The sequence below is a fragment of the Armigeres subalbatus genome, chromosome 2 (assembly GCF_024139115.2).
Source record: "Armigeres subalbatus isolate Guangzhou_Male chromosome 2, GZ_Asu_2, whole genome shotgun sequence".
In the NCBI taxonomy this organism is placed as follows: Eukaryota; Metazoa; Arthropoda; class Insecta; order Diptera; family Culicidae; genus Armigeres; species Armigeres subalbatus.
The window spans coordinates 340,344,520-340,370,770 of NC_085140.1; the positions used below are offsets into that span (position 1 = coordinate 340,344,520).

Consider the following 26,251-nt stretch of genomic DNA (forward strand, 5'->3'; position numbering starts at 1 on the left):
ATTTCTTAGTAAATAGGGCAAGACTACTCTATTATCTTTGAAAACCATCGATCCTAGACAATGCATATCATGTTTGTGCGCTTCATATGCTCTCAGATCTAAAGGCCATTTGTTTGACTTTAATGCTTCTCTCACTGATATCAGATCACTATCGATTTCAGACATTTCTTCTATCTCGTCCCAAGTAATGGCCATGTTACCAGAGTCCAGTGAGTAGAGAAAATGATTTCCTGACTCTCCTTCGAATGGGGTTGCTTCTTGTGATGCTGGTATGAGCCGTGACAATACATCAGCTACGTTTTGGCTTCCTGATACTCTTTCGATGTTGTAATCATATGGTTGCAAACGCAAGGACCAACCTTCTGCGCGTGAAACAGCTCGTTTTCCTAAACGGTGATTAGCATTGAAGATATATTGTATTGCCTCAGCATCTGTTCGGATAGTGAAAGGTCTTGTCAGCAAATAATATGAAAACCTTTCTACGCCCCAGACAACGGCAAGAGCTTCTTTCTGTGTCTGGGGGTATCGTTTTTCCGATGCTGATAATGCTTTGGATGCACACGCTATTATCCGAGGTTCCCCCTTTGAATTGATTTGAATTAAAACCGCACCCAGTCCAACAGGTGAAGCATCAACATATAACTCTATAGGGTCCGTTAGGTTGTAATAGCCTAGTGTCTTGATTGTGGTCAAAGCTTCGTTTTTAAGGAAGTTGAACTCGTTATCCTCCTGGTCAGTCCAGTAGAACTTTTCAGAGTTGGCAAGTACTCGCAAGTGTTCCGACTTTGTTGCTCGGTGTACAATGAAACGATCAACAAAATTGATCAATCCCAGAAAGCTTTTGACCTCAGCGCAGTTCACTGGCAGTCTGAAATTATTAATTGCATCGACTTTTTCATCCTGTATTTGCCATCCATCTGGAGTTAGCAGAAAACCGATAAATGTAACTCTCTGACATCCGAACATGCATTTTTCTTTGTTCAGTTTCACGTTGTGGTTAGCAAGACAAGCGAGTACCTTTGCAAGATTTTCATCATGCTCTTCTTTGGTACTGCCGAAGACGAGAATATCATCGTAATAGTTTTTGCAGCCCTTACAATCTGCCAAAATAGTTCGCTGCAACGTCTCCTGAAATAAATCAGGGGCGTTGCAAAGACCAAATGGGAGTCTAACACAACGAAACATGCCGAACTCGGTGAAAAAGTTAGTGAGATGGCGAGAGTCTTGATGCAGTTCGATGTGAAAAAACGCATTCGATAGATCGATGGTAGAAAACCACTTCGCTCCATTCAATTCAGCGAGAATTTTCTCCAGCGTAGGTACCGGGAATGGGGTTCGGTGTATGTAGCGGTTTGGCCCTCGTAAATCGATAACTAAACGTATATCGTCTCTACCTTTAGGCACTACTAGCATCGATGAACAGAAAGACGTATCCATGCCATCGACTACTCTCTCGATAATGTCTGATTCAACTAGATTGTGTAGCCGTTCTTCTACCAATGGCTTAACTGCTATAGGAATGTTAGTGAACACATTCCTACAAGGAGGCTTTGATTTGTCGTAGTAGATTCGAACTGGTGGTACATTAAATTTTGGAAATATTCCATCGGAAATTGATGCGACCTCTCCTGCGTATGCCGTCTCACCAAGAACATCATCTACTAGAGGTTGTACTGGGACTTGGATACCTAAGAGCAGAACACTGTATCGCGAAGCTGTGGCTCTACCTAGCAATGCTCGATCTTCCTTAACTACATAAAATTTTTCAACCAACGTTGGTCTGTCGTTGGAAATGAAAAGGGGAGCATGAAATGTAGCAAGAACATCAATAGTGCCTTCCGATGCGTACGCTTTAAGCGACTTATCTGATACGTATTGGATATTGAAGACACCTACACTGTACTCCACATGTGACGTCAGTTTTTTGAACATGCATTCGGTGAAGGTGTTCACTTGTGCCCCGGAATCAATCATGAAAATACATTGCATTCCGGATACCTTCGTTGTTATGATTGCGTCGTCTCTACGTGTTTGTCTGGAACACGTTATCTTGTCAACACTAACGAGAATTCGACTTGATGTATTGTCCATACAAGGGTTTGTAGCAGACTTCGTTGTGTTCAACACATTCTGTGTAACCTACATAAATTTACATTTTAAATTCATATAATCAGTATCGTTTACTTTAAATACCTTGGATACGGATACAGTGGTGACTTTGTTTTCCTTCGATACTGAAGAGTTGTTTGCAGGACTTACGAGTACAAATTTCGTCGTGGTATTTGCGGAAGAACTCACTGGTACCCGATGTACCTGTTGATCGAAAATTGTATACTATTTACTTTTAAAATTGCTTTATTTGATTAACGTGTATGAATTCATGGACATTTTATTGGATTATAGTTCAGGTTATGTCTACGTACAGACTTTTTTAATTAAAACATAACTCTTTTTTCAGATAATGAAGAATACTTCGTCAAGAAAATTATTAATCTGTGGATTCACTTACTGGTTCAATCGATTTCGTATCATTATCCATTTCATCAACCGCCGCTATCATCTTTGGAGTGCCACCCAGTGGCTCTGTTGCAGAACGTCGCCCGAATGCGTCTCTATCGCGAGAACGACACGCTCGTTGAATATGGCCAACGCGACCGCAGGAGTTACAGGTTTTATCCCGGTGACTGCAGTAACTTGCCTCGTGGTATACGCTGTTGCATCGAGAACATTTCGCTTCGTGCGGAGGACGAGAATAAGGACCATTGCGCGAGTAAGGCGGTCTACCCCTTGTTCCCCGAAATGCACCTCTCATCGGCCGGTAACCGTAATTCCCAAATGACCTTTGCTGCGTGTATCCAACTGGCTCCCTTGCGCCCCTAGGGAATGATGTACTAACCGATGCAATTGTTTCCGATTCAGTCTTACGGTACTTCTTGCGGATAAATTCTTCATTCAGATTAATCGCTTCTATCTCGCGCACTTTATCAATAAGATCCGTGAAGCACTGGTTTCTACTCAACATTTTCAAAGCGGCCGTCCTGACTTCTCGGTTCAATGCATGCTCCGCGACAGTTGCTACGATTTGCTCGAATTCCTTCGGGCCATCAAACTCACAAAGCCTCGCCATTGAACCAACTCTCGTGATATAGGACAAATCCGACTCATCGGCCTTTTGGCCCAATAATGCTAACTTGCGACGCATCAGCATTACATCGGAGCCTGACCCAAAATAGGTTTTCAGTCTGGACATAGCATTGGCAAAAGGGAATCGGTCATCCCGTGGGTCTTCATCAGACGATCGTGTGTTTTTAAAAATCTCTAGTAACCGAGCCCCAGCTTTAACCTTGAAAATAGTGAACCGAGTAAATTCGTCCTCTACTCCTGCTAACGTCATCGAATCTACAAGAAGATCCTTCCAGGCATCGAATGACTGACGATGAATATCACCGTCCTCTGCAGGCTTGCACTCCGGAACATTTACGGAAGCGATGGAGAGTTGGTTTATAGATGAATAGAATCTTGACTCCTCCACGTTGGATATAGGTGCCATCCTACGAGTGCTGGAAAATCGATTTTGCTCCTCAAACGAAGACCCTTCAGCATCTCTCTCGGTCTGACGCGCCATGAGTTCTTCGTTCATTCGTCGACTTTGTTGTAGTTCTTCCATAAGCTGGGTCGTTCGTGCTTTTTCAGCTGCCAATTCGTTGGACAGTTTTTTTGATCTACTTCTCTTTTCCTGATTATCTACATGTATGAGCTCAACACTGGTAACATTTTCGCTATCCGCCCGTTGTGTTAAGTACGTTTTTTTGTACCCCGGCTTTTCTGTACATCTCGCAGTTTGGGCGTCATCTGTGAATTGAAATAAGAGACCAAACACAAACCTTTCTTATGATCGTAGACATTATTTTTTTTATTTTTTTTATTTATTATTTTTTTTTTTTATTATTAGCATTCACCACTATTTGCTGAGACCGATTCCGCTCACGCAATTGATTATATTTAAGTTCGACCAGCCATTTTTTTTTGTTTGCTGAGACCGAATCCGCTCATGCAATTCAAATTTGTTTGAGTCCGCACCGCTCAAACACTCAAGTCTTAGTTCAATGTAATTTATTTATTTTCCATATATATACATATTAATAAGGCTCAATGTAACTTCTTTTTTTTTTTCACATGTTGTTCTAAGTGCACTTTTCAGCCGCCATTTTGTTTTAATCTGAAGCATTTTTTTTTGTTTTTGCAGTAAGTCGCTCATTAGCATTACAGAAAATTTGTTTTACTAAACTATTTTACAACGCTTGTGGTTTCCCCAAAGCGACGAGTATATTCACCGATAAATATATATTTACTTACCTACTGGCTCCGCCATGTCGTATCAAAACTTTTTTTCCAACGCCGCGAAAAACACCGAATAAAAATTGTGCACCAAATGAACGTCTAGCTCTCGCGAAAGTCGTACACAGAATGACGTCCCTCTCTTTTTCTCGCTTGTTGAGTATTTCCGGTGAGTCTCCGCAAAACTTAACGTTTTGCAATTGCGTTTTCACCAAACCAGCTGTCATGTTCCAATCTCGATTCTTTTTTTTTCCAAACTGTGCTGCCAGTTTACTTTTCTCTACGACAATTGATAGATTCTTATAAATATTCAATCTGCTTTACTACACAAAGCAATTATGGGAATAATATTTTAAGGATTCCTGGCCTACTCGGATTCAATCCGGCCACATTGGTCCCAATCCATTGGGACCCACGGAATGACCATTTTCTAAATCGATTCAAAATAAGTCGTGCGACACCTCAAACTTCATGATTTCACAAAGCAATGATGGGTATGATATTTTTAGGGTAGACCCATTCCGGCCACAATCCGGAGAACCTACGGAATGCCCGTTTTCTAAATTGACTCAAAATAGGTCGTTAAAGTGAACTTACTAAAATTTTTGAGAAATACCCCTCTAGGAAGTACCAGAGCGAGATTTCTTTTTCATCTTAATTACTTGGACTGGTGAAAATCCAAGTAATTGAGAAATTTCAATTTTAATCTCATCCAATGATTTATTATCACTGGGGAGACCTTTCAAAACGACTTTGAACAATCGCTCAGTTTTGTCGTCGTATGTGAAAAATTTATGGCGCTTCTCAGTTAAATACTGAAGAAGACGTTTGCGATCGTCAAAGGATCCCGGCAAAACGCGGCAGTCACCCTTCCTAGCAATCTGATATGAAACTTTGATCCCCTGAAGGTTACTCAAAATCTCATTCTCAAAGCCAGAAAACTCGGCAACAGATACCACAATTAGCGGAATCCTTTGCTTTTTCGCATGGATCGAATCACCTGGGCTAAAGGTAGATTCGATTTGCTCAGTTTCGTAATGAATCAAATCGAACTGATTCTTCAGTTCGATGGGATAAGCTGGAGACGATAGCTTCCTTCTGTTTTCTCCACGCTTTGGCAGGACGGTCTTGAAACCTTGTTCCTTAGAAGGAAGTGGAGATTTCAGTGACTCCCCCTTCCTCTTGTTTTTATTAATGCTCATTGCTGTGCGTGGAGACGTGATTACCACCGCTTGCCGGAATTTTACTTCCGTAAAACGAAGGCACGGGTCCAACCAGAGATCGTAACGGGATCAGTAGGTACCCATAGCGCTGAGAAGTACTGTTGAAATTAAAATAGCTACGGGTAGTATTAAAAACTTCCTTACGCAAAGAGAGAAAAGAACCGCACAGCACGATACGGTCTGAAACCTGTAATGTTTATTTTATTCGGTGCTTCCTAGCAAATTTGTTTGCTGGTTCACAAAATAAAATTTTGGAGTGTGGTGTATTTTTTTTGTTTTCATCGAACTATCCGAACTATCTCTTAAATTTTCAAGTGAGTACACTGGGGTTTCTTTAGATTTCTTCAGTTTCTTAACTCAATTTCTTCTTCTATTTTTTGTTGGGTTTTCGTGGAGTAAACTCACTATTTCAATAGCAATAATAGTCTATTTTTACCCTCGATCTGCTTCAAGACGAACGTTTGAAACTTTAGACGGGTTGATTTCTTTATTTATAAATCACGGCATACAAAAAAAAACCCAAAATTATCCACTGGTGGTGATGATGCCTTTCTCGATTCAATATGTTGAATTCGAATTATTGTTGTAAATGCAGTGCTTATTGCCTACATTTCGGCGGTAAAAAGATTTGGTGCAATTATAGTACGTTGCTTAAAAAATACTTACCGTGGGCTACCCTGGGTTGCGCCACGGCTAAAATGATTAATGATTCAATGTGCATTTGTGTTTTTGTTGATTCTTCTTCTTCTTCTTCTTCTTCTTCTTATTGACATTACGTCCCCACACTGGGACAGAGCCGCCTCGCAGCTTAGTGTTCATTAAGCACTTCCACAGTTATTAACTGCGAGGTTTCTAAGCCAGGTTACCATTTTTGCATTCGTATATCATGAGGCTAACACGATGATAGTTTTATGCCCAGGGAAGTCGAGACAATTTCCAATCCGAAAATTGCCTAGACCGGCACCGGAAATCGAACCCAGCCACCCTCAGCATGGTCTTGCTTTGTAGCCGCGCGTCTTACCACACGGCTAAGGAGGGCCCCAATTGTTGATTTGTTGATTAAAAAATAAAAATATAATCCAAACTGCTTGATTTGTTAAAAAACAAAAACAATAGTGTCCAACTAGGAAATTTGCTTCGTCGAATGAAACCAGTTGCACTCGAATCTGTCAAGCCCTTTTATATGAAACGCGTTTAACAAAAAAACATTTATGGGCTACACACATACACACTTTTGGAGTGAAATTATAGCCTTCTGGTACAACTTTGTTGTACGAGAAAGGCAAAAACCAGGCAGGCTCGGCACGCATGTAAATATTTAATTTGAATGTAATTATGTGACGTAAGCAGGGATTGAATTCTGAAGAGAATGAACAAGTCTCTCATTTATCATCTCTGTATATATACCCCATGATAAATTTCTTTTAGAAAGCTCCAAATGCGGGGAGCACCGGCTCTGATGGTGCATTTCAACTTGTTCTACACAGCTGTGCAGTAACCAACACGAAATGAGCGAAAACAAAGCGAGAATCGTCATTTTTCTGTGGGGGCTGCCTATCCGATTTTCTTTTTTCGCACTTGTATACAAGTTTGGTAATTTTGTTATCATGGCTTGTTATGATTCGGAACAGTTTTTGCCTCTCTTTTATCGTTGTTCATTATCTATTGAGAGCGATTTATGCAAACCCTGGACGTAAGTACTATCTTCGTACAAGCTGAAACGGGATGATGCTCTACGGTCTCAGCATACTTACGTTTATACTCCAACAAATGGCGATAGAATATGCGTCACTTTTGAAGTGTCATTTTATTCTTACGAGCCTACCTTGTCGTCTGTAAGTATGTGATTAAAAATGTTTTTTCACGGTTTATGTGGGGAAAAATAGTAAGAACCTAATCATCAACGAAAGTCAAAGTAGAAGAAGGTGGTCGATTGTCAGCACACTGTTGTTTTTGGTTCATAACTTTCGTCCAATTGCATCAATTGCACACTAATTGTGATAGAATTTTCTCCCATTTCCGGATGTCGCGACTGGCAGTTGTTGCAGTTGTGACATCTGAAAACGAGAGAACATTCGATTACCGTTAGATCTCACTTCATTTTTGAACTGGACTGGAACTGGAAGGTTTGTAGTTGATCATCGGAATTGTGCCATCCAAAATATTTATGCAAATCTACGGAATAGATGTTAAAACGATCTGACATCGCTGACTGGCAGAGCTGCAGCGTCGATAGAGAAGGGACCAGCAAATAAGCGTCGGTTTGCAGGGAAATCCAGCACAGTGAGCAGTGTTCGGTGTCGGGTCGTCGGGGCGCCAGCCAACCGGAATCATCGGGCCGACCTCGGCACTCGAACCCCCAGCCTGCTGAAGAAAAAAGAAAGAAGAAGGAAGTGCTTCGGGTATGTAGGGCACCGCCAGTGCGGATGTCATCCACCACCGGAACTGTCAGACAACCTCTGCAACCCGAAGACGAAGTTGGCGCAATCAGTGCGAAAGTTTCCTTCACCGGAACTGGTGGACCACCCTTGACGCCGGAGGAAGTCAGGAGGTTCGAGTGAGGAAGTTTGTGGCACGACCACCGAGGGATCGAGACAACGTAGCACTGGGTCTCAGCAAGCCAGGATCTCTCCATGTGGCCTTGTGGATATTTTTGCGGGGAAAGAAGGTGCTTCGGACTACAATTCCGCGGGAAGCTGCAAAGTACATTCCGTGAAAGTCAAAGCAGCGGAGAAATGACTACGTCAGTTCAGCGGACGATGGAAGCCAACCAGCCCTCTCCTTGAGAGAAGTTAAGGATGCCATTCTACAGCTAAAAACCAATAAAGCAGCTGGTAAGGATGGTATCGGAGCTGAGCTCATCAAGATGGGCCCGGAAAAGCTAGCCTGCATAAACTGATAGTCAGAATCTGGGATACTGAACAGCTACCGGAGGAGGTGTTGTGTTGAACTTAATGTAAAATAAAAAAACACACACAAATAAAGACATAAAAAAAGCTACCGGTAGAGAGGAAAGAAAGGGTTATATGTCCCATCCACACAAAAGGTGATGAGCTGGAATGTGAGAACTTTCGAGCGATCACCATCCTTAATGCCGCCTACAAAGTGATATCCCAGATAATGTTCCGTCGTCTGTCACTATTAGTAAATAAGTTCGTGGGAGGTTATCAAGCCGGCTTCGTTGTCGGCCGCTCGGCCTGGGAAGCAGTGTTACGATAGATGGAGATATCTTCGAGGTGGTTGAGGAATTCATCTACCTTGGATCCTTACTAACGGCTGATAACAATGTTAGTCGTGAAATACGAAGGCGCATCATCTGTGGAAGTCTGGCCTACTACGGGCTCCAGAAGAAACTGCGGTCAAAAAAGATTCGCCACCGCACCAAATGTGTCATGTACAAGACGCTGATAAGACCGGTTGTTACGACGGGAATTCATCCCGCCGCGTTCGTTTTCGGACGTTGGACAGAAACGTGTTTTCCAGTGTTGCGTTCCGCCAGACACTCGAAACTGTAAACATTTATTAACAATTATTAATTACAAATATAACAACGGACAAGCACTTACACTTTTGGTTTCGTCCAGACGTCAGTACAGTACGGATAATTAATACAAATTTCTTCATACAAAGACAATCAAATCTACAGTGAGGTCTGAACATATTGGTACGAGCGAACATTCCCCCGCCCGTAAACCAAGTTGAACTTCCATAACAGTTAATTGGTTTACTCCGCATACATTCAACACTCTATATACAATACATTCACTAATATGCATTCAGTTTTACATTACTGAAAATATCGAACTTAAAAAATATCACAACCAAAGCACAAACAACTTGCAGATGACTCCGCCATCTCACAAGTAATCACGATTAGAGTTCACCAACACAGATCGATTACTCCTTTTCCTCGAAACCGATTTAGCGCTCTCCGAGAGTTCTCCGAACTGTTGATCTCAACCACTAAACTGCGGCCAGGCTAATCAGATGGAATATTTCTGCATCATTTGGTCCACTCGATTGGTCTGGTTGCGATTAATCATTCGGAATATTCACCAGATAGCAGCTCGACTCCGCCGACGCCATCTTCCAGCAATAATTGTTCCGGCTGTTGTCCTGGACGAAACCAAAAGTTTTCGAGAATGTTACGACGGGAATTGATCCCGCCGCGTTTGTTTTCGGACGTTGGACAGAAACGTGTTTTCCAGTGTTGCGTTCCGCCAGACACTCGAAACTGTAAACATTTATTAACAATAATTAATTACAAATATAACAACGGACAAGTACTTACACTTTTGGTTTTGTCCAGACGTCAGTACAGTACGGATAATTAATACAAATTTCTTCATACAAAGACAATCAAATCTACAGTGAGGTCTGAACATATTGGTACGAGCGAACACCGGTTGTCCTCTACGGTACGGACATGAAACATGGACAATGCTCGAGGAGGACTTGCAAGCACACGGAGTATTCGAGAGACGGGTGCTTAGGACCATCTTTGGTTGTGTGCAAGAAGACGGTGTGTGGCGGCGAAGAATGAACCACGAGCTCGACCAGCTCTATGGTGAACCCAGCATCCAGAAGGTAGTTAAAGCCGAAAGGGTACGATGGGCAGGGTATGTTGCAAGAATTCCGGACAGCAACCCTGCAAAGATGGTGTTCGCTTCCGATCCGGCAGGCACGAGACGGCGTGGAGCGCAGCGAGCGAGGTGGGCAGACCAGGTGCAAACGACTTAGCGAGCGTGGGGTGCATTCGAGGATGGAGAGATGCGGCCTCAATTTTTGAAAACGTCTTAAGTCCAAAAGAGAGGCTCTTTTTGTTTGCTTTCTTTTTCGATTATTACGAAGCCATACTTTAGATCGGATGGTTCAACAGAGATCTGAAGAAAATAGCTTTGTTTAGCGTGCTGAGGTGGAAATATTGCAATAAATGCAAAACTAGCTTCGATATTAGTGAAAGAGAACGTAATGAAAGAGAGTCTCTCTTTTGGACATACGACGTTTTCAAAAATCACGTGAGATTTGTTTAAAATAGGAAAAACTATATAAAGTTCTATGTACTATACTTATGCAAAGTAGCAACAAATTCTAGGGGGCTAATTAAATCCTAGGTATGGCTAATTTAGCTAATTTAAAAGCCCCCCTATAGTTACGCAACTGGCTACGGGTCCTAAAATATTCCTAAATCGAAGAAGCTAAACTTAGAATACAAACAAAGGGATTTTTATCATTTCTAATGAAACATTAAAAAAAGCCAGATACAATCATAGTTTCGATATATTTATATGCATCAATGATCCGTTCATATAGTTACATAAATGGGATAGTTTCTAATAAAGCACACCTAACATTGCATAAGTTCTAAGACACAGTTACGGTTGCTTCTATTTCGTTTTTCATTTTCCAGCACAGTAGTACTCGGACAGCCGAATATTCTTCAAATCCCAGTACCTACAATGTGTTCCAGACTCGTTCGTACCGTCACCGTCGTTTATCACTACTGAGAGGGATACACATTTACCAGACACTGACCACAGACATTCACCATTTCCCGTCCCTATTGTTTGATTTTTGCTTATGTTGTTGGACCATCGGTTGTAGAGGTGCAGACTTAGCCAAAAAAAAAAAACATTCAGTTTTGTTACGCATTTATGATATTGGCTATAAACAAGATTTAAATAATCTAAAACCTATTATGCTATTTTCAAATTGATATTTTGGCGCAGCTAAAAACAACAAACCAACAAACAGTGCAAAAATGTTTCCATTTTTAAGTTCATAAAAAATAAAGAATTCAATGCCAATGTCTTGGGTCCAGTCTCTGACGATAGTCTAAAACATATGTTTTGAGAGAAGTTTTTTGTGTTCCAATATTACACAACAGCTAGATAGACGTCAACATCTTATCACACTGTTAAAAACGAATTTCCTTCCATTATTGTTACAACGTATTCTAACAGTCTAACAGAAGTGCATTCTTTTTGTTTCTTTTTGCTTACACTAAACACTAGCGCTAGTACGTGGTACGTCGATATATCGGTTTAATGCTGTTGTGTGGTTCAGTTGCACTCGGCAATTTCCGATTCCACATTCGGCATCTGTGGTTGACTTTTGGATTTGACCACCATGCAGGAGTTGGCTACTGATTCAAACAGTCTGAAAGTAAATGTTTAGAAGTTAGTTGAGCGTTTTCTATTAAAAACGAGGAGATCTAAGAATCATACTTTTCAATTTCCGGTGCACAGTGGACGAAGTCGTGGTCCCAAAACTTGTAAGTTGGGTTTTTTATCAGCTCGATGAACGTAATCAGCAATCCCCACGGGTGCGGACGGTTGACAATGAGTCGTTCCAGCAGAACACGAGTTATTTGCTCCTGCAATAAAGTTCGAAAAAAATAACGATCAGTGCGAAGCAATCATATTTCCAGGGATGTTTTGTATAATGTTATGCATTGGAATAATCAGTACCTAAAATCAATACATTTTAACAGTTTGGGAACAGTACCCAACATGTTTAGCTCTATGGCTTATTACCTCTATTGTTTCACGTGATAAACATAATGAAAATTGAATTGTCAACTAAAATAAATTGCAAGAGTCGAATTTGCGCCTAGTGCCGGAAATTTAAACTCATCTGTACCCGCTCAACTGCAGAGGACGGCGGAGGTCCTCCGTAGCACACCCCACCGAAGAAAGTTATTACATATCTCCAAAGCATATTTTGCACAATTTTTTTTTAAATGTGCCCAATAATGGACCCCCAACAAATAGTGGACCCTCCAGCCATTTTGGCATTATTACAGCACAATGCAATGTAAACATTTTGCTATGAAATTCCATCGGAAGAACCTACCTTACAGTCCTATGATTTGATTACATGCATTGGAAATGCTATGGAAAGTAAAATTATATGATTTTTCACAATTCTATCTATCTATCTATCTATATCTATATCTATATCTATATCTATATATCTATATATATATATAAAACTCAATGTTTGTATGTTTGTATGTATGTTTGTATGTATGTTCCAGCATAACTTCTGAACGCATTGGCCGATTTCAACCAAATTTGGAACACACATTCTTTATCTTAAGGAGACGACGATAGGGGGGTTAGGGATGCTCTTTAGAAAAGTGGGAGGGTGTGGGGGGAGGGGTATTGCTAAGGTATCGATCAACTCAGTGTACCTTCTGAACCCTTAGGCCGATTTCAACCAAATTTGGAACACACATTCTTTATCTTAGGGAGACGATGATGGGGGGTCAGGGATGCTCTTTGGAATAGGGGGAGGGTGTGGTAGGGAGGAGTATTGCTTAGTTATCAATCAACTCACTGTACCTACTGAACCCCTTGACCGATTTCAACCAAATTTGGAACACACATTTTTTATCTTAGGGAGACGATGATGGGGGGTCAGAAATGCTCTTTGGAAAAGGGGGAGGGTGTGGTGGGGAGGGGTATTTCTTAGTTATCAATCAACTCAGTGTTCCTTCTGAACCCCTTGGCCGATTTCAACCAAATTTTGAACACATATTCTTTATCCTAAGGAGACGACGATAGGGGGGTTAGGGATGCTCTTTGGAAAAGAGGGAGGGTATGGGAGGAGGGGTATTGCTATGGTATCGATCAACTCAATGTACCTTCTGAACCCCTTGGCCGATTTCAATCAAATTTGGAACACACATTGTTTATCTTAAGGAAACGACGATGGGGGTTAGGGATGCTAAGTTAAGATTGGGGAGTTAAGATAGCTGTTTAGAAAAGGGGGAGGGGTATTGCTTAGCTATTGATCAACTCAGTGTATCTTCTGAACCCATTGGCCGTTCTCAACCAAATTTGGAACACAAATTCTTCATATTAAGGAGACGACGATAGTGTGGTTAGGGATGATCTTTTAAAGAGGGAGAGTATGGGGGGAGAAGTATTGTTCTGCAATCGATCAACTCAATGTATGTCTTAAATCTAATGACCGATTTGAACCAAATTTGGATCAAATATTGTATGTCCTAAGGAAACAATTTTACTGGATGTGGGTAGGTCATTTTAAAAGAGGGAGGGTGTGAGAGAGGGGTATTGTTTAGTTATCGGTCAATTCAGCATAACTTTTGAACCCATTTACCGATGTCCACCACATTTGCAACCCATATTCTCAGTTTAAGGAAGACTATGTCAGACTGGGTGGGAGTGTCATAGCTGAATAAGAGAGAGGGTATATTTAGTAAACGAACAGTTTAGTATACCTTTTCACTAAATGGGTCAATTCACACAAAATTTGTAAACACGTAATCTCTGCCCAAAACTATTATAGAGAGGCTGGGAGACACTTTTGGAATGCGGGAGGTTATTGGGGTTGGGTATTGTTTAGAAAACGACTAAATTTAAAATCCCTCTCCGGCGTTGAACTTAGTCTGTAGATTAAAAAAACACCTTAACAAAGATTAAAAAAATAAAATAAAATCCCTCTTATTTAGTTCATTCGAGGCTCTTTGACATTGGACAATGCTCCGAAAACAAATTTCCTGAATTCCTCAAAAATAGCAAATCTTCGACAATAACATTTTCCCGGTAATAACATTTCCCCGAAAATGACTTCAACGAAAATGATATTTCCCAAAAATGATTCTTACCGATACACATATCCCAGAATATGACATTTCCCTGAAAATGATATATCCTTGAATGAAGCAGGCCATTAACATAACACTATTTGGCCTAAGGTCATTCGTCATGAAGGGCATTTGGGATATTTATGAACAGCATCAGAAAAACCTTTCATAGAAAACATGCTGGGTATAGAACAATGGTAATTGTTACCCTTCATCGGAATCATGGTTTGCCCAGTGTCATTTGTTTCCTTCTGGATGGTGGATGTGATTGCTTCTTTAAAAGTAGGCATTTGCCCGGAATAAGACAATGGTGAGTGTGATCCCTTCTTTAAAAATGGGGGTTTGCCCGGAATAAAGCATCGGTGGATGTTTTTCCTTCTTTAGCAATTGACGTTTGCCCGGAATAAGGCTATTCAAACCAACGATCTCTTTTTCAAGATCAGTCAATGCTTCCAAAAGCCTTCTTTAAATCAAATGATGAAGTATCAATAAGTATCAATAAGTTACTCTGTTGACCAATTGGTTTTATCTTTTTTTGATTGTGAAAAAACTGAAAACCAAACTGGCAATTCCGAGCAAGGCCGGGTACATAATGCTAGTAAAAAATAAACACGAGAGTGTCCATTATAGGAATATTGTGGGGGGGGGGGTTTATAATAGGGAAGAAGAACGTCCCGAAACGAAACATGAAAAATTGTATAGCTTCGCGGAAATAACGCTCAGAGGTGAATCCCCGCTTAGAACAAATCATGCATAGCGTGCGTTGCATTGATGCAAACATTAAACCGAATGAACTGTCATAAAGTCCAATAATTTGAATGACATGTACCTACGTAGACATGGTAGAGTTCAACAGAGCTCATTGTGAAACCTCATCACATCTTAGGAAAGTTTCACAACTCACAGTGTCCAGCCAGGGGAGATGTAGACAAGCCCTTACTCATAGTTTCAACTTCTATTCCCCATCCCTTGAAGTTCAGTGGCAATTTGATTATTTAAGGTCACTCCTCACGGAATCCAAGTTTCAAAGTGCTCGCGTTTTCGGGGGCACAACACTCGATACGGAAGCAACGCACAACTGTCATTTTTATTATTTCACGCATTCTGCGACACAGCAAATCTATTGTCTACCCGGAATAAATTTATAATGCTTTTTATACCGAAGTTGAATTTGTCTCCGGATACAGGCAACTTTCCCAACTTCGAAAGTAGTGCGCTGGATTCGCCAAAAAAAATGCGATAAACAGCGCATCAATTAGTTTAACAGATAAAACTTCGGAAGAAAGTTCGGTTCGGAAGTCCCGACTTCCGAATTCTAACTTGGTGCTACGCCGACAATAAATCAACAAAAATGACAGTTGTGCGCCGCCTCCGTATTGAGTGGTGTGAGTGGTGTGCCCCCGAAAACGCGAGCACTTTGAAACTTGGATTCCGTGAGGAGTGCCTTTAAGGCACGTGCTCGAAATTGTATTGGAAAAAACATTAAAACATTGAGCTTTCCTAGAAAATTCCCAAAGAAAACTGAAGAATTCTCCAATTTATCAAGTTATTAATCTATTGCTTATTTGTCATCACCTTCATTATCCAAAGCCTGGAAAATATTCATTGGAGGCGCTATGAATTTTCCATGATTTCATTTTTTTACAATGCGTAATATATATTTTTTGTTCTTTATTAAAGAGGCTTTCAGCCTTTGGCGGTGTGGTGTATACCACCCTTGTATGTATAAAATATTATATTATCACCATACTGAAACACATAAATGAATAAACATTCGAGCTGGTGCTCGAGGTCTTTTACGTTTGACTCTTAAACGAAGCACACGCTTTTGCCATCTCTCATCCGAACTAAAAGTGAAACTATATTAAACAGACCAATATTCTATTTGATGAATCGATAAGTTTGAACATTATCACAAGGATATAAAAGGCTGGTCCACCTCTGGAAAAGGAGAGAAAAAAAGGAGGGGCCAGAAGGGCTCAACCTTCGCTGTCAGTCACTGTCATTTTCAGCTAGTCCGTGGTTTCGTGCCTGGTCAATATCTTTTAATCCGTGGTGGGTATATCCAGTGGAACGGGCCCTGGCCGGAGAAGTCCTTGCTCAGCCTGGAAAGCCCGTCCGAAGCCGGGACAATGCGCGTTGTTCTCTCCAGTCCGCTCGATCCTTCCATGCTCTGGTCTCTCACTTAATTTGCAGGAACAAAAAGAAGTTTCCCCACCATTCTGTTTCCCACAAATCTTTCACTGCCCTCCTTATTTCGTTTCTGGAATCTGGCCCAGGGACCTCTCGCGTGAGGTAGGCGCTGCTTCTTTGCAGGTTGGCCAGCTTATCCGCCTCCTCGTTTCAGCGGATTTCGGCGTGGCCGGGTACCCATAGGAAGATGATGTTGCTGTCAGCTGCTTACACGAGCTCCTGTGTGGCTTGGATCCACGGGTGCTTTGTTCTGGGTGTTTCCAAAGCCAACAGGGCGCTCGCTGAGTCTGAAACGATCAAAGCGGATGCCGTATTTGTATCAGATGCTGCTTTGGATAAGGCCGCTGCTTCGGCTGAGTAGACCGTACACTGGTCGGGAAGTCTCAGGTGTATCTGCAGATCTGAACCAAACCATTAGCCTTAGATCCGTCAGTGTACCGAATCTCCGCATCTTGGTATTTGTGCCGGATCCTTTCACAGAAGACTGCTTTGGCTCGAGTCGGGTTGGTACCCTTCCGCAGCTGCGACTTGATTGCCCAGTCAATGGTTGGGGCTTTGGCCTTCCAGCTTCCCGGTCCTACTCGGTGAACCTCAGCCACCGGGGGAAGCTTAGATTTGGCCACCGGACTTGGGTTTGCAGAAAGCAAGCTTGCCCATTTCCCCATGTACGTTCCAGGAATCCAACTGCTCTGCATCCGATTGTCGCTGCTAGTTTGGATCGGAATTGTAATGCTCCGGTTTCCGCGCAGGCTGCAAGTGGAGTTGATGGGAGAAGCCCAGAGATGGTCCGGATGCGCACGTTATAGGTTGGGGAAAGTTTTTGCACCATTGCGTCGAAGGCCCTGCTCGTGATCTCCGATCCATACAATAGGCGGCTATTGATAATAGTGTCCGCCACACGGCTCCGTATGTCTCGGTCACTCCTAGTTCGATTATTGGTGATTGGCCGTAGTAGATTGATCCGAGTCCTACATGCCTCCCTAATCCTCTCGAAGTCGGAAGGTCGGAATGTTAGGTACCGGTCGAGTGTCACTCCGAGAACTTTTAGGCTCTTCTTAATAGGGATCGGGTTACCTGCGTTTTTGATGAGCTCACGCGGTGGTGTATGCCTCAAGTCAGAGATGTGAAGCCTGGCACACTTACCTGCTGCAATGTCGAAACCCACATCTTGGGACTAACTGGTGACTGCTGTCACTGCTGCTTGTAGTTTCCTCCTAATGCTCCTGGGGTGCTTACCGGTGACGATCAGGAGAATATCAGCAGCATAAACTAGAATAAACGCCCTTTTTGGAAGCACCAATAAGACGCCGCTCATCGCCACGAGGAACAATGTAACCACGATCACCGATCCTCGCGGGACCCCTGTTTCTTCTTATACCACTTTGGACTTGTGGTTTCCCATCAGTACCTGACTCGTTCGTCCATCTAGGAAGTTCCGCAGAAAAGCCAGCATACTTCCAGTAATGCCCCATTTCTATTTGTTCATTCCTTGCAGGAATGCTGCTTTCCCGCTAGGGGGAGCCTTTTAAGCATTGGGTAACCGAGTTCATCTAGTCCTGTTTATTTCCTTTTCGCGTTCTGTAGGGCGAATTCCAGCTCTTCCATGGAGAAGGGACGATTGAAAACCTTCGTCGGGTCGTGAGGCACTACGAAATTCAGGGTTTGACATGGTGGTTGGAAATCTGGGCGTAGAGGTGGTTTGCTCAGTCATTTCCTGTACCATTGGCGTGGTGAACTTCTCTGGAGGGGTGAAGAAAAGAGTAAAATGAGTTCACTTGCTTGAACCACTTAGATTTAAAGGGCGAATGAGAAACGATTGGTTCGAATCTCAACGGTGAGATCCATTTGCGTTGGGGGAGCAGGTGGAGCCGGTCGTGTCCGTTTCGATTGACGAGAGGAAGAGGACGTAGTGCCTTCGTCAGAAGAAATATCGCATTTTGGACTTCTTCTTTTACTTCTTTCCTTTCGCTGGTGCGGTGGCTTCGTTCGTTTCGGACATGTGTTTTTCGAACTATTTTTCTATGTTCTCTACGGTTGTAGGCGCGTTACCTTTTGAACTGAACTGTGTGAACTGTGAGATTAGAGCGCGATTGCTATCATCAGACATAGTAGCAGCGGGAGCGATGCACTATTGAGATTCTCACGTCCGAATGTGTGAGTGGCGATAAAAGGAAAACAAACACTCCATCTAGGTTTTTGCAACTCAGCAAAAATTGGATAAAAATGAGTATATTTCCATATATTTTTTGACTCTTTTGAAATCATTGTGATGACCCGATCATTTTTAAGGTTATGAGCAGAAGGAAAACAAACATGTTTTTACACATGACGAATTGCACATTAGTGTGCGAGCGCTAAACGTCACTCATCTCTATGGGGAATTCTCATACAAATAAGTGGCCAAAAATATTTTTTCAATGAAAACTGTTTCTATGCAACATATTTTATGTGCAGAAATATTTAAGAACCTTTTTTTAACCCTTTAACGGCCATCGTTAAACCCTTCAAAAAATGTCACCCGAGAAATTTTTTTTTTTTAATTTTTTTTTTTTTCCAATACAGCATGCATAAAATAGCAAACACTAATATTTCTAGTAATAATGTTGTTCATTTTCTAATCAATACGAGGTTTAGAGAATAAAAGCCACAATTTTCAAGAAAATTTTGATTGCAGCGTTTTCGTAAACGCGCAAATATGCGCAAGCAAATCACTCACTATAACGTGGTACTAGGGTTATATTTCAATCCCCCATTTACAGATCAGAGGACATTTGGGGACATTAGGTTTGCGGGACCATTTTATAGCAAAGAATTATGATAATTAAAGTTTTTCTTCTACAACTTTTGAAATGGTATATAAAACCTTATATTTGGAGAAAAAATGACTTCATAACATACAGTTCAAAGTTAGTAATGATTTTTTTATTTTTATCAGTTTTTTTCACTTCACCAGCCAATTTCTTTTGACTGAATAAACACAGCGCTTCAATATTTTCAGATTCTCTTATCTAGGGTATATACTTTCATATGATATATAAATTAGACAAATTGGAGATAGTAAATTTTCCGATTAATGGCCACCCTTTTCCCCATAGTGCGATGGAATCAGCCTGATTCATCAGCCTCCTGATCGTCTCATCCTTCCTCACAATCAGTTCATCCCGTTATTCGAAGTCAGTCTGCATTTTTGTTCACTGTGGTGGAAAGTTCAGCAATATGCTTGACCAATTCCTCGATTGTTCCGTGCTCCTTTACTTTGTCCATTCGGTCGCCAACGCTTTTGTGGTGAAGTGCCTTCTCAGTTTCTGCAATCTTTTTGTCCCTTTCCTTGGAATCGGCAAGGATCTGTACGACCATGGCTTCCAGTTCTCCGATTTCGGTGTCCTTGCTGTTGGCGACTACATTGGCGTACGCGTTTGGACTCCGGTTGGTGGCTCAGAATAGAATTTCGTGTTCCCGGCGGACTTGTGGGTACGAGATGCCGAGATCCACACGGAGATGTTCGATAGCAACCTCCTTTCCGTATACCGGGCACTTACGGCTTGATACTGCGTGTTCATCGGTCTTACACAATTTACATAAGGTCGAGTTTGTGCAGGGCGGTCGTTCGGAACGTTGTACCTGTGCGGCAGTTGCGGGGGAAGCGGTCTGGTCGGTGGATGGGTTTTGTTCTGGGACCAATTCACGGTCCTCTTCGTGCACTTGGCTGCATTTTCCGCACATTCTGGATGGATGTGTGCATCTCTTGCCGGTGTGACCATACTCCCCGCATCGGAAGCACAGCATCGGGGACGGATAATAGTTGCAGGTTCTGCATCTTGTGTAGATGAAGTCGATATGTGGGGGAATGACTGTTCCAGCGATCGTAAGGATAATCGTAGCCGTGTTTTCGAAATTACCGCCAGGCATGCGACGTTGGATGCGCCGAACCTCCATAACGCCTTGAGGCGCCAGCTGCTTCCGGAGATAATCGTCCTTTAAGCCGACGGAATCGAAGTTTGTCACAACGCATTGCCTTTTATTTAGTTGGGGGTGTCCGGAAACATGGATGACTGTACCATCGTGCAACTTCTGCAACTGGCATAACTTGTCATACTGTGCCTTGCTACGAATTTTCAGGACGTAGCTCATGCCACGATTCTCCTTGAAGGCTCCGAAAACCTTAACAAGAAGGCGTCTTGTGGCATTGGGCCATTGGTTGCCTCCATCCTGAGGTACTGCAGGGGGCCTGCGGTACCAACGGGGTCCATAAACGCCGGTAGGCGTGGTTAAGTGAAATCTCCGTTGATCCACGGTGGCTGCTACCACCGTGGTCCCCAGGGTCTCCTGGGCGGATGTGTTGACCGCTCGCTAGCGCCATGCTGGCAGAACAGGACGGATATCGTTCTCAAGAGTATTCGCGACGCTATTGCACGTATGTCTTTATGTCGGTATTTCCGTAGGTGTCCACAAAATTTTGTTCCACACTGTGGTCGGATACTTGCGGGACACACTGTAGTACGCCATATGCGTCAATTGACAACTTGACGTTTTTTCGTATTTTCTAAAACATTTCACCCCTTTTTTTTTGGGAAAAGTTTCCTTCTGGCACACCGCAACCCACACTGCCAAGAGACTGAACGAAAGAACGTCAGCCGGGCAGTCGGACCACTTGTTGTTTTGTTTCTCGAGGCACGTTGAGCACAGAATAAACTCGCGTTTTCGAATGTTTTTGCACAGAATTTCGTCAAACCTTCACTGCGGATCACTTCTGTGGTACTTTATGAACTAGCACGGAGAGGTTACGACCACCGCGATCGCAAAAAACCGGAAAATTTGCCAGATTTTCTCGAGCGCGCGGGCAATAAGAATCGAGCTAACGACCATCAAAACATGAACTGATGCGTAATATAGTGGGTTTTTAGTAGCCTTCTCCAGTAGCCTTGCGAGCAAAGGCGTAGGAGTGCCAATCCGGAGATGGCTAGTTCGATTCTCAGTCCGGTCTAGGATGTTTTCGGGTGGGAAACATTCTCGACACCCTGGGCATAGTGTATTCAATTGCCACACAAGATACATACTCATGCAATGGCAGGCATAGCATAGAAAAGCATTGAATTAATAACTGAGGAAATGCTAGTAGAATACTAGTTGAAAAGCCGCCCAAGTTCCAGTAGGAATGTAGAGCCATTGAAGAAGAAGACTTCATCTGCGAATGTCCCGCACTGATGAATCTAAGACAACACTACGATATAGACAGCATCCCCAATGTTTGTTTCGGTTTAATAGCAATGGTTAGGATTTAAATGTAATTTATAAGTATATCTAATGTATCAGAATAGCCTTAAGGAGGCATTAATTAATTTAGAAAATTTGATAACCTAACTACTATGTACACTAATATTTACAATAAACACGGTGTGTTTGTCCGAAGAGGCTTATTTTCAAAAAATCAGTATCTCTAAAACACTCACTACACGAAAGTATAGGTTTTCCTCTTTCACGTAAGTGTATTTTTAAAATGTTCTATCGGGGGTCATTTTTCCATACATTTTTGGTAGGGTTAAATCGGCTATCATTTGAGATTTCTATGGAATTTGCACCAAAAATAGTGAAAAAAATAAAAATTGTTCTAGATCCCCCGATAGAACATTTTAGTTTACCCACTATATGAAAGAGGAGACCATCTGCTTTCACGTGGTGGGTGTTTCAGAGATACTGATTTTTGAAAAATAATGTTTCCCCGTAGACACACCGTGTAAAAATTTGATAATTTAGATTGGAACTAGCGCCCTAATTTGAGCCTGATCCGAATGCAAGCAACGGACCCTAAACTTTTCTCTACACTCACCAAAGCGTTCATGTAAGGTTTTTATGCCGGCCAGACGGTGGACCTCCGATGTTCTTGTCCTGGGAGGGGTGTTGAGGAACATCCTCAGGAATTTGTTTTGGAACCGTTGAAGTTTGAGGTGGTGGGTTTTAGCGCAGCTCTCCCAGTCCGGCATGCCGTATTCGATCACAGGGAGGATGATTTGCTTGTAGACAGCAAGCTTATTTTTCAGGGACAATGACAACCGGCGGTTGATCAAAGGGTACAGTAGTTTCAACAAAACGTTACACTTTGTCACCGTTTTGTCAACCTGTTGCCTGAAAATAAGCTTGCTGTCGAGGGTCAAGCCAAGGTAGTCGGCCTCATTGGCCCATTCCACAGTCGTGCCATTGGGGATGATTTTACAGTCCCCAGGCGGAACATGTTTAGGGGATTTAGAGTGGGAGAAAATGATGACCTGGGTCTTCGCCGCGTTGATACAGATCTTCCAGCTGGTGAGGTACTCTGTCAGGGCATCCAGGCCTCGTTGGAGTTTTGTACTAGCGCTCTGATCACTCTACAGTTGTAGACGATGGAGGTGTCATCTGCGAACAGAGACAGAATGCCACCTTCTGGAGGTTCTGGCATGTCGGAGGTGAACAGATTGAAAATCAGGGGGCCGAGGATACTGCCCTGGGGGACGCCTGCGACGATGTTGTGCGCATTGAAACTCGCTCCGCTGATTGAGACCCGGAATGTCTTTGCCGACAGGTAATTGTTGATGATTTTCACCAGGTAGCTGGGAAGATTGTAGCGTTGTAGTTTGTACACCAGGCCATCATGCCATACATTGTCAAATGCCTTCTCGACATCGTAAGGGAATGGCGGATGTTTTTGAGACGTCTGAGGACATTGGTAACTCGAGTCAGTTGGTGTACAGTTGACCGACCACGTCGGAAACCAAACTGTTCCTCGAGCAAGATGTTGAGATTTTCGGCAGACTCAAGTAACCGGTGATGAATAGCTTGGATAATCCTGAGAGAAGGCTGATGGGACGATAACTTTTGGTGGAGCAAGGATCCTTCCCAGGCTTCTGGATGGGGATGACTTTCGCTGACTTCCAGGACGATGGGAGGTAGTTGAGCCGGAGACACTGATTAAAGATCAGCGAGAGGTGCTCAAAGAACGGAGCACTCAAGTGTTTGAGCTCGAGATTCAGGATGCTGGGGTCTTGGGGCCTTCATGTTCTTCGATGATTTGATATAGGCCGTCAATTCGCCAGCTGAGATCTCCAACTCCTCCGAGAAGTCGTTGGGAATCAAATGGATGTTGTTAGCATGCTCGTTGACGGCTGCTTCGTGTGGACTGACGATGTTCTGCCCAAGATTGTGTGAGCTGATGAAGTGACGACCTATTTCAGCGACCTTCTCTGCAGGAGTTATCAAGCGATCCTTAGAGCCATTATTGTCTAGTAGGATCAAAGGTGAAATGGGCCAAGGCTTGGATTTTAGTATTTTGGTCATTTTACAGAACGGCTTAGCATAATCTGGGAGAGTGCGGATCTTATTCAAGAAGTCATTATTTTGAGGTCCACCATTCTGGCCTTGATAATTTTTGTGATTCGACTGCAGCGTGCCTTAAGCTCAGGCAGTCCAGTACGCTGAAACTGCCTGCGAGTGACATTCCGCAATCGAATCAAATCTTTGGTGAGTGTATCGATGTTTAAGGAGTTGCTTACCTTCCGAGCCGTCGGGACATGCTGCTCTCTGGCCACCGAGATTGCCTCTTCGATGGCGCACAGCTGGCGGTCGATACTTTCCGGCGTCTCCGGACGCACCACGTAATTGATAGTGTTCATTGTCTTCAATGCCACAATGACCAGGAACCCAATACAGGTTCACTTTGTTACGACTACCCAAGGTTTGGAGTGACTGAAAACATTCCCAAACGAGTTTAGATCTACATATTGCTGATTTCAAAGCATTCAATGCTGCTTGACTGTCAGACATTATGCAAATATTTGAATGCCTATAATTTCTGCGTAAGCATAATTTAGAGCATTCAAGAATAGCCTGAACTTCAGCTTGGAAAACAGTTGGCCAAATATGGGACTCCGACTGCCGACGGAACCCAGGAGGAGGGAGTGGGGGCCATTCGCTGGTGGATGGTGTCGACCATGCTAGAGCTTAGACCGATGCAGCTGCCGCTGCCAGTCGCTTGTGCGGCTGTAGCGGTGGGAGTATTGGAATCACACGACGGGGAGCCGGGATGGCTGGAAAGTTCACCTCGTTGATTACAGGAACACGGTTCTTCTTCGGCATGGTCCTGGTGGAAGCCTTCTTCCGGATTTCCAGGAACTCGGCTCGCTTTGGACAGCCCTTTGTGGTGGCCCGATGTTTGTCGCCAGTTGGCGCACTTGGGATCAGCCACCTCCATTTTGTCGCACTCGTCAGTCGGATTTGGTTCGCCAGACTTGTTGCAGTGCGGCTTCATGCGGCAGTTCCTGGTGCCGTGCCCGAAATTGAAGCAGTTGGTACATTGCGTGACATCGCGGTGCACTGGCCGATATCGCTCCCAGTCAACGACGGTGTAATTTATAGCGCCAACCAGCTTCAGGTCCTTCCAAGTAATGGAGCCGTGCTCCAGATGGATCAGGTAAAGCTGGTCGCGATATCTTCTCGCCTTGTCGTGACGAGCGATCTCATGCACGGCTACTGGCTTCAGTCCGCAACTTTCAAGCTCTGCTTTGAGCAGTCTCCTTCATGTCGTGGAGTCCTCGCAGCAAAGCCTTGATCGGCTTCGTACCGGGGTGGTCATGAGTGTAGTACTCATACTTGTGGACTTCGAGGAACTCCACGACGGATTGATGATGGTCCTTGTTTGCCGGCATCACTTTCACGCCCTCGCTGCAGAGCCGAAAAGTACATTTCAGCCCCTTAGCGATCAGCTGGCAAATTTTTGGGTGTAAATCCGGCGGATCGCCCTTTACAAACACGGGCGGGCACCTCTCCTTCCGCTCCGGTTGCACCTGCGGCAGCTGCGATTGCTGCTTCTTCCTCTTTTTCGGCGGATTGCCGGCGTCATCAAGCGGAAACGACGAGAACACGTTGCTTTTCAAAAGCTGCTTGGAGGGGTTACCCGCTCCTAAAAGAGCAGTGCGCTTAGGAGCTTTTCCAGCGACCGAATCGGCCACTGAGTCTTTCATGACGGGTCCGGGAGAAAATAACGCCAACGCGACAAAGGGAAAACGTCAACAGCGAACGAACGAGAAAAAACACTTGGAAAAAATGCGCGAGCAAAAAACACGTCCGTACGTGCTGCTGGCTCGAACTGAGATCAGTCTGTTGATTTCTTACATGAAAGACACAAGATTAATCACAATAATCTAATTTGTATTTTTGATATAAATCGCAATTCCAATTTGGGAATTATTCTCGGTGGAACTTTGTGGACACGCCAAAACTACCCCGCGCTATTATAACACACGAAGAAGGAATAAAAAATATTTAACGTGCACCAGAATACCATTTTCGCTATCAAGTTACACAAAAACTCCAAATCTGTAAAATAATAGAAACCATGAGGTTGAATCCCCAAGGTTTTTCTCCTTTTTTTTTAATATCTGTCACCTACTCATTCATGTTTGCTTTTTTATACCTGACACCCATGCCGTAGCTCTCCCATTTGAATCAAATGATTGATTCCCTTATGAGACGAAATCGACTCATCTCATTCATGTCTACTGGTAGGCGAGTCCAAATATCTAAGGTTCGCGTAGAGGACATATTTTCGTATGTACCTATTCATATTGTTGGTATAGTAATAGAGATCCTAGAATAACTTACCTGAATCGCTTCAGAGTTGGCTTCTACGAACAGATACAAGATCGCACAGCTGAAATAGTGCGTGTGGCTGTTCGGATACCGCAGCTGGTTGGCAATCGCATTCAGGAACAGATATCGACCCTCGTTGTCCAAATCTACCGCTAGATTCTGGAAGATATCCATATGGGCACTGTGGACGATGGTTGCCATCGTGGGACCCAAATTTTTCGACCTTAACCAAATAGAAACAAGCATTAGGGATCAGAATGTTTAA

The 26,251-nt window shown here is 43.1% G+C and overlaps 1 protein-coding gene across 3 annotated transcripts in view; it reads right to left on the bottom strand.

Annotated features, from left to right (window-relative positions):
- Positions 1 to 10,823: 10,823 nt before the first annotated feature.
- Positions 10,824 to 26,251, bottom strand: part of LOC134212843 (CCR4-NOT transcription complex subunit 1) — a 39,711-nt gene continuing 24,283 nt past the window's right edge. For all 3 annotated transcript variants that reach the window (XM_062691063.1, XM_062691062.1, XM_062691064.1), the window contains exons 10-12: positions 25,999 to 26,209; positions 11,789 to 11,937; positions 10,824 to 11,720 (exon numbers count right to left, since the gene is read on the bottom strand). In XM_062691063.1, the coding sequence (XP_062547047.1) occupies positions 11,624 to 11,720; positions 11,789 to 11,937; positions 25,999 to 26,209 (457 nt within the window). In that variant the 3' untranslated portion in view covers positions 10,824 to 11,623. The remainder of the gene's footprint in view (positions 11,721 to 11,788; positions 11,938 to 25,998; positions 26,210 to 26,251) is intronic.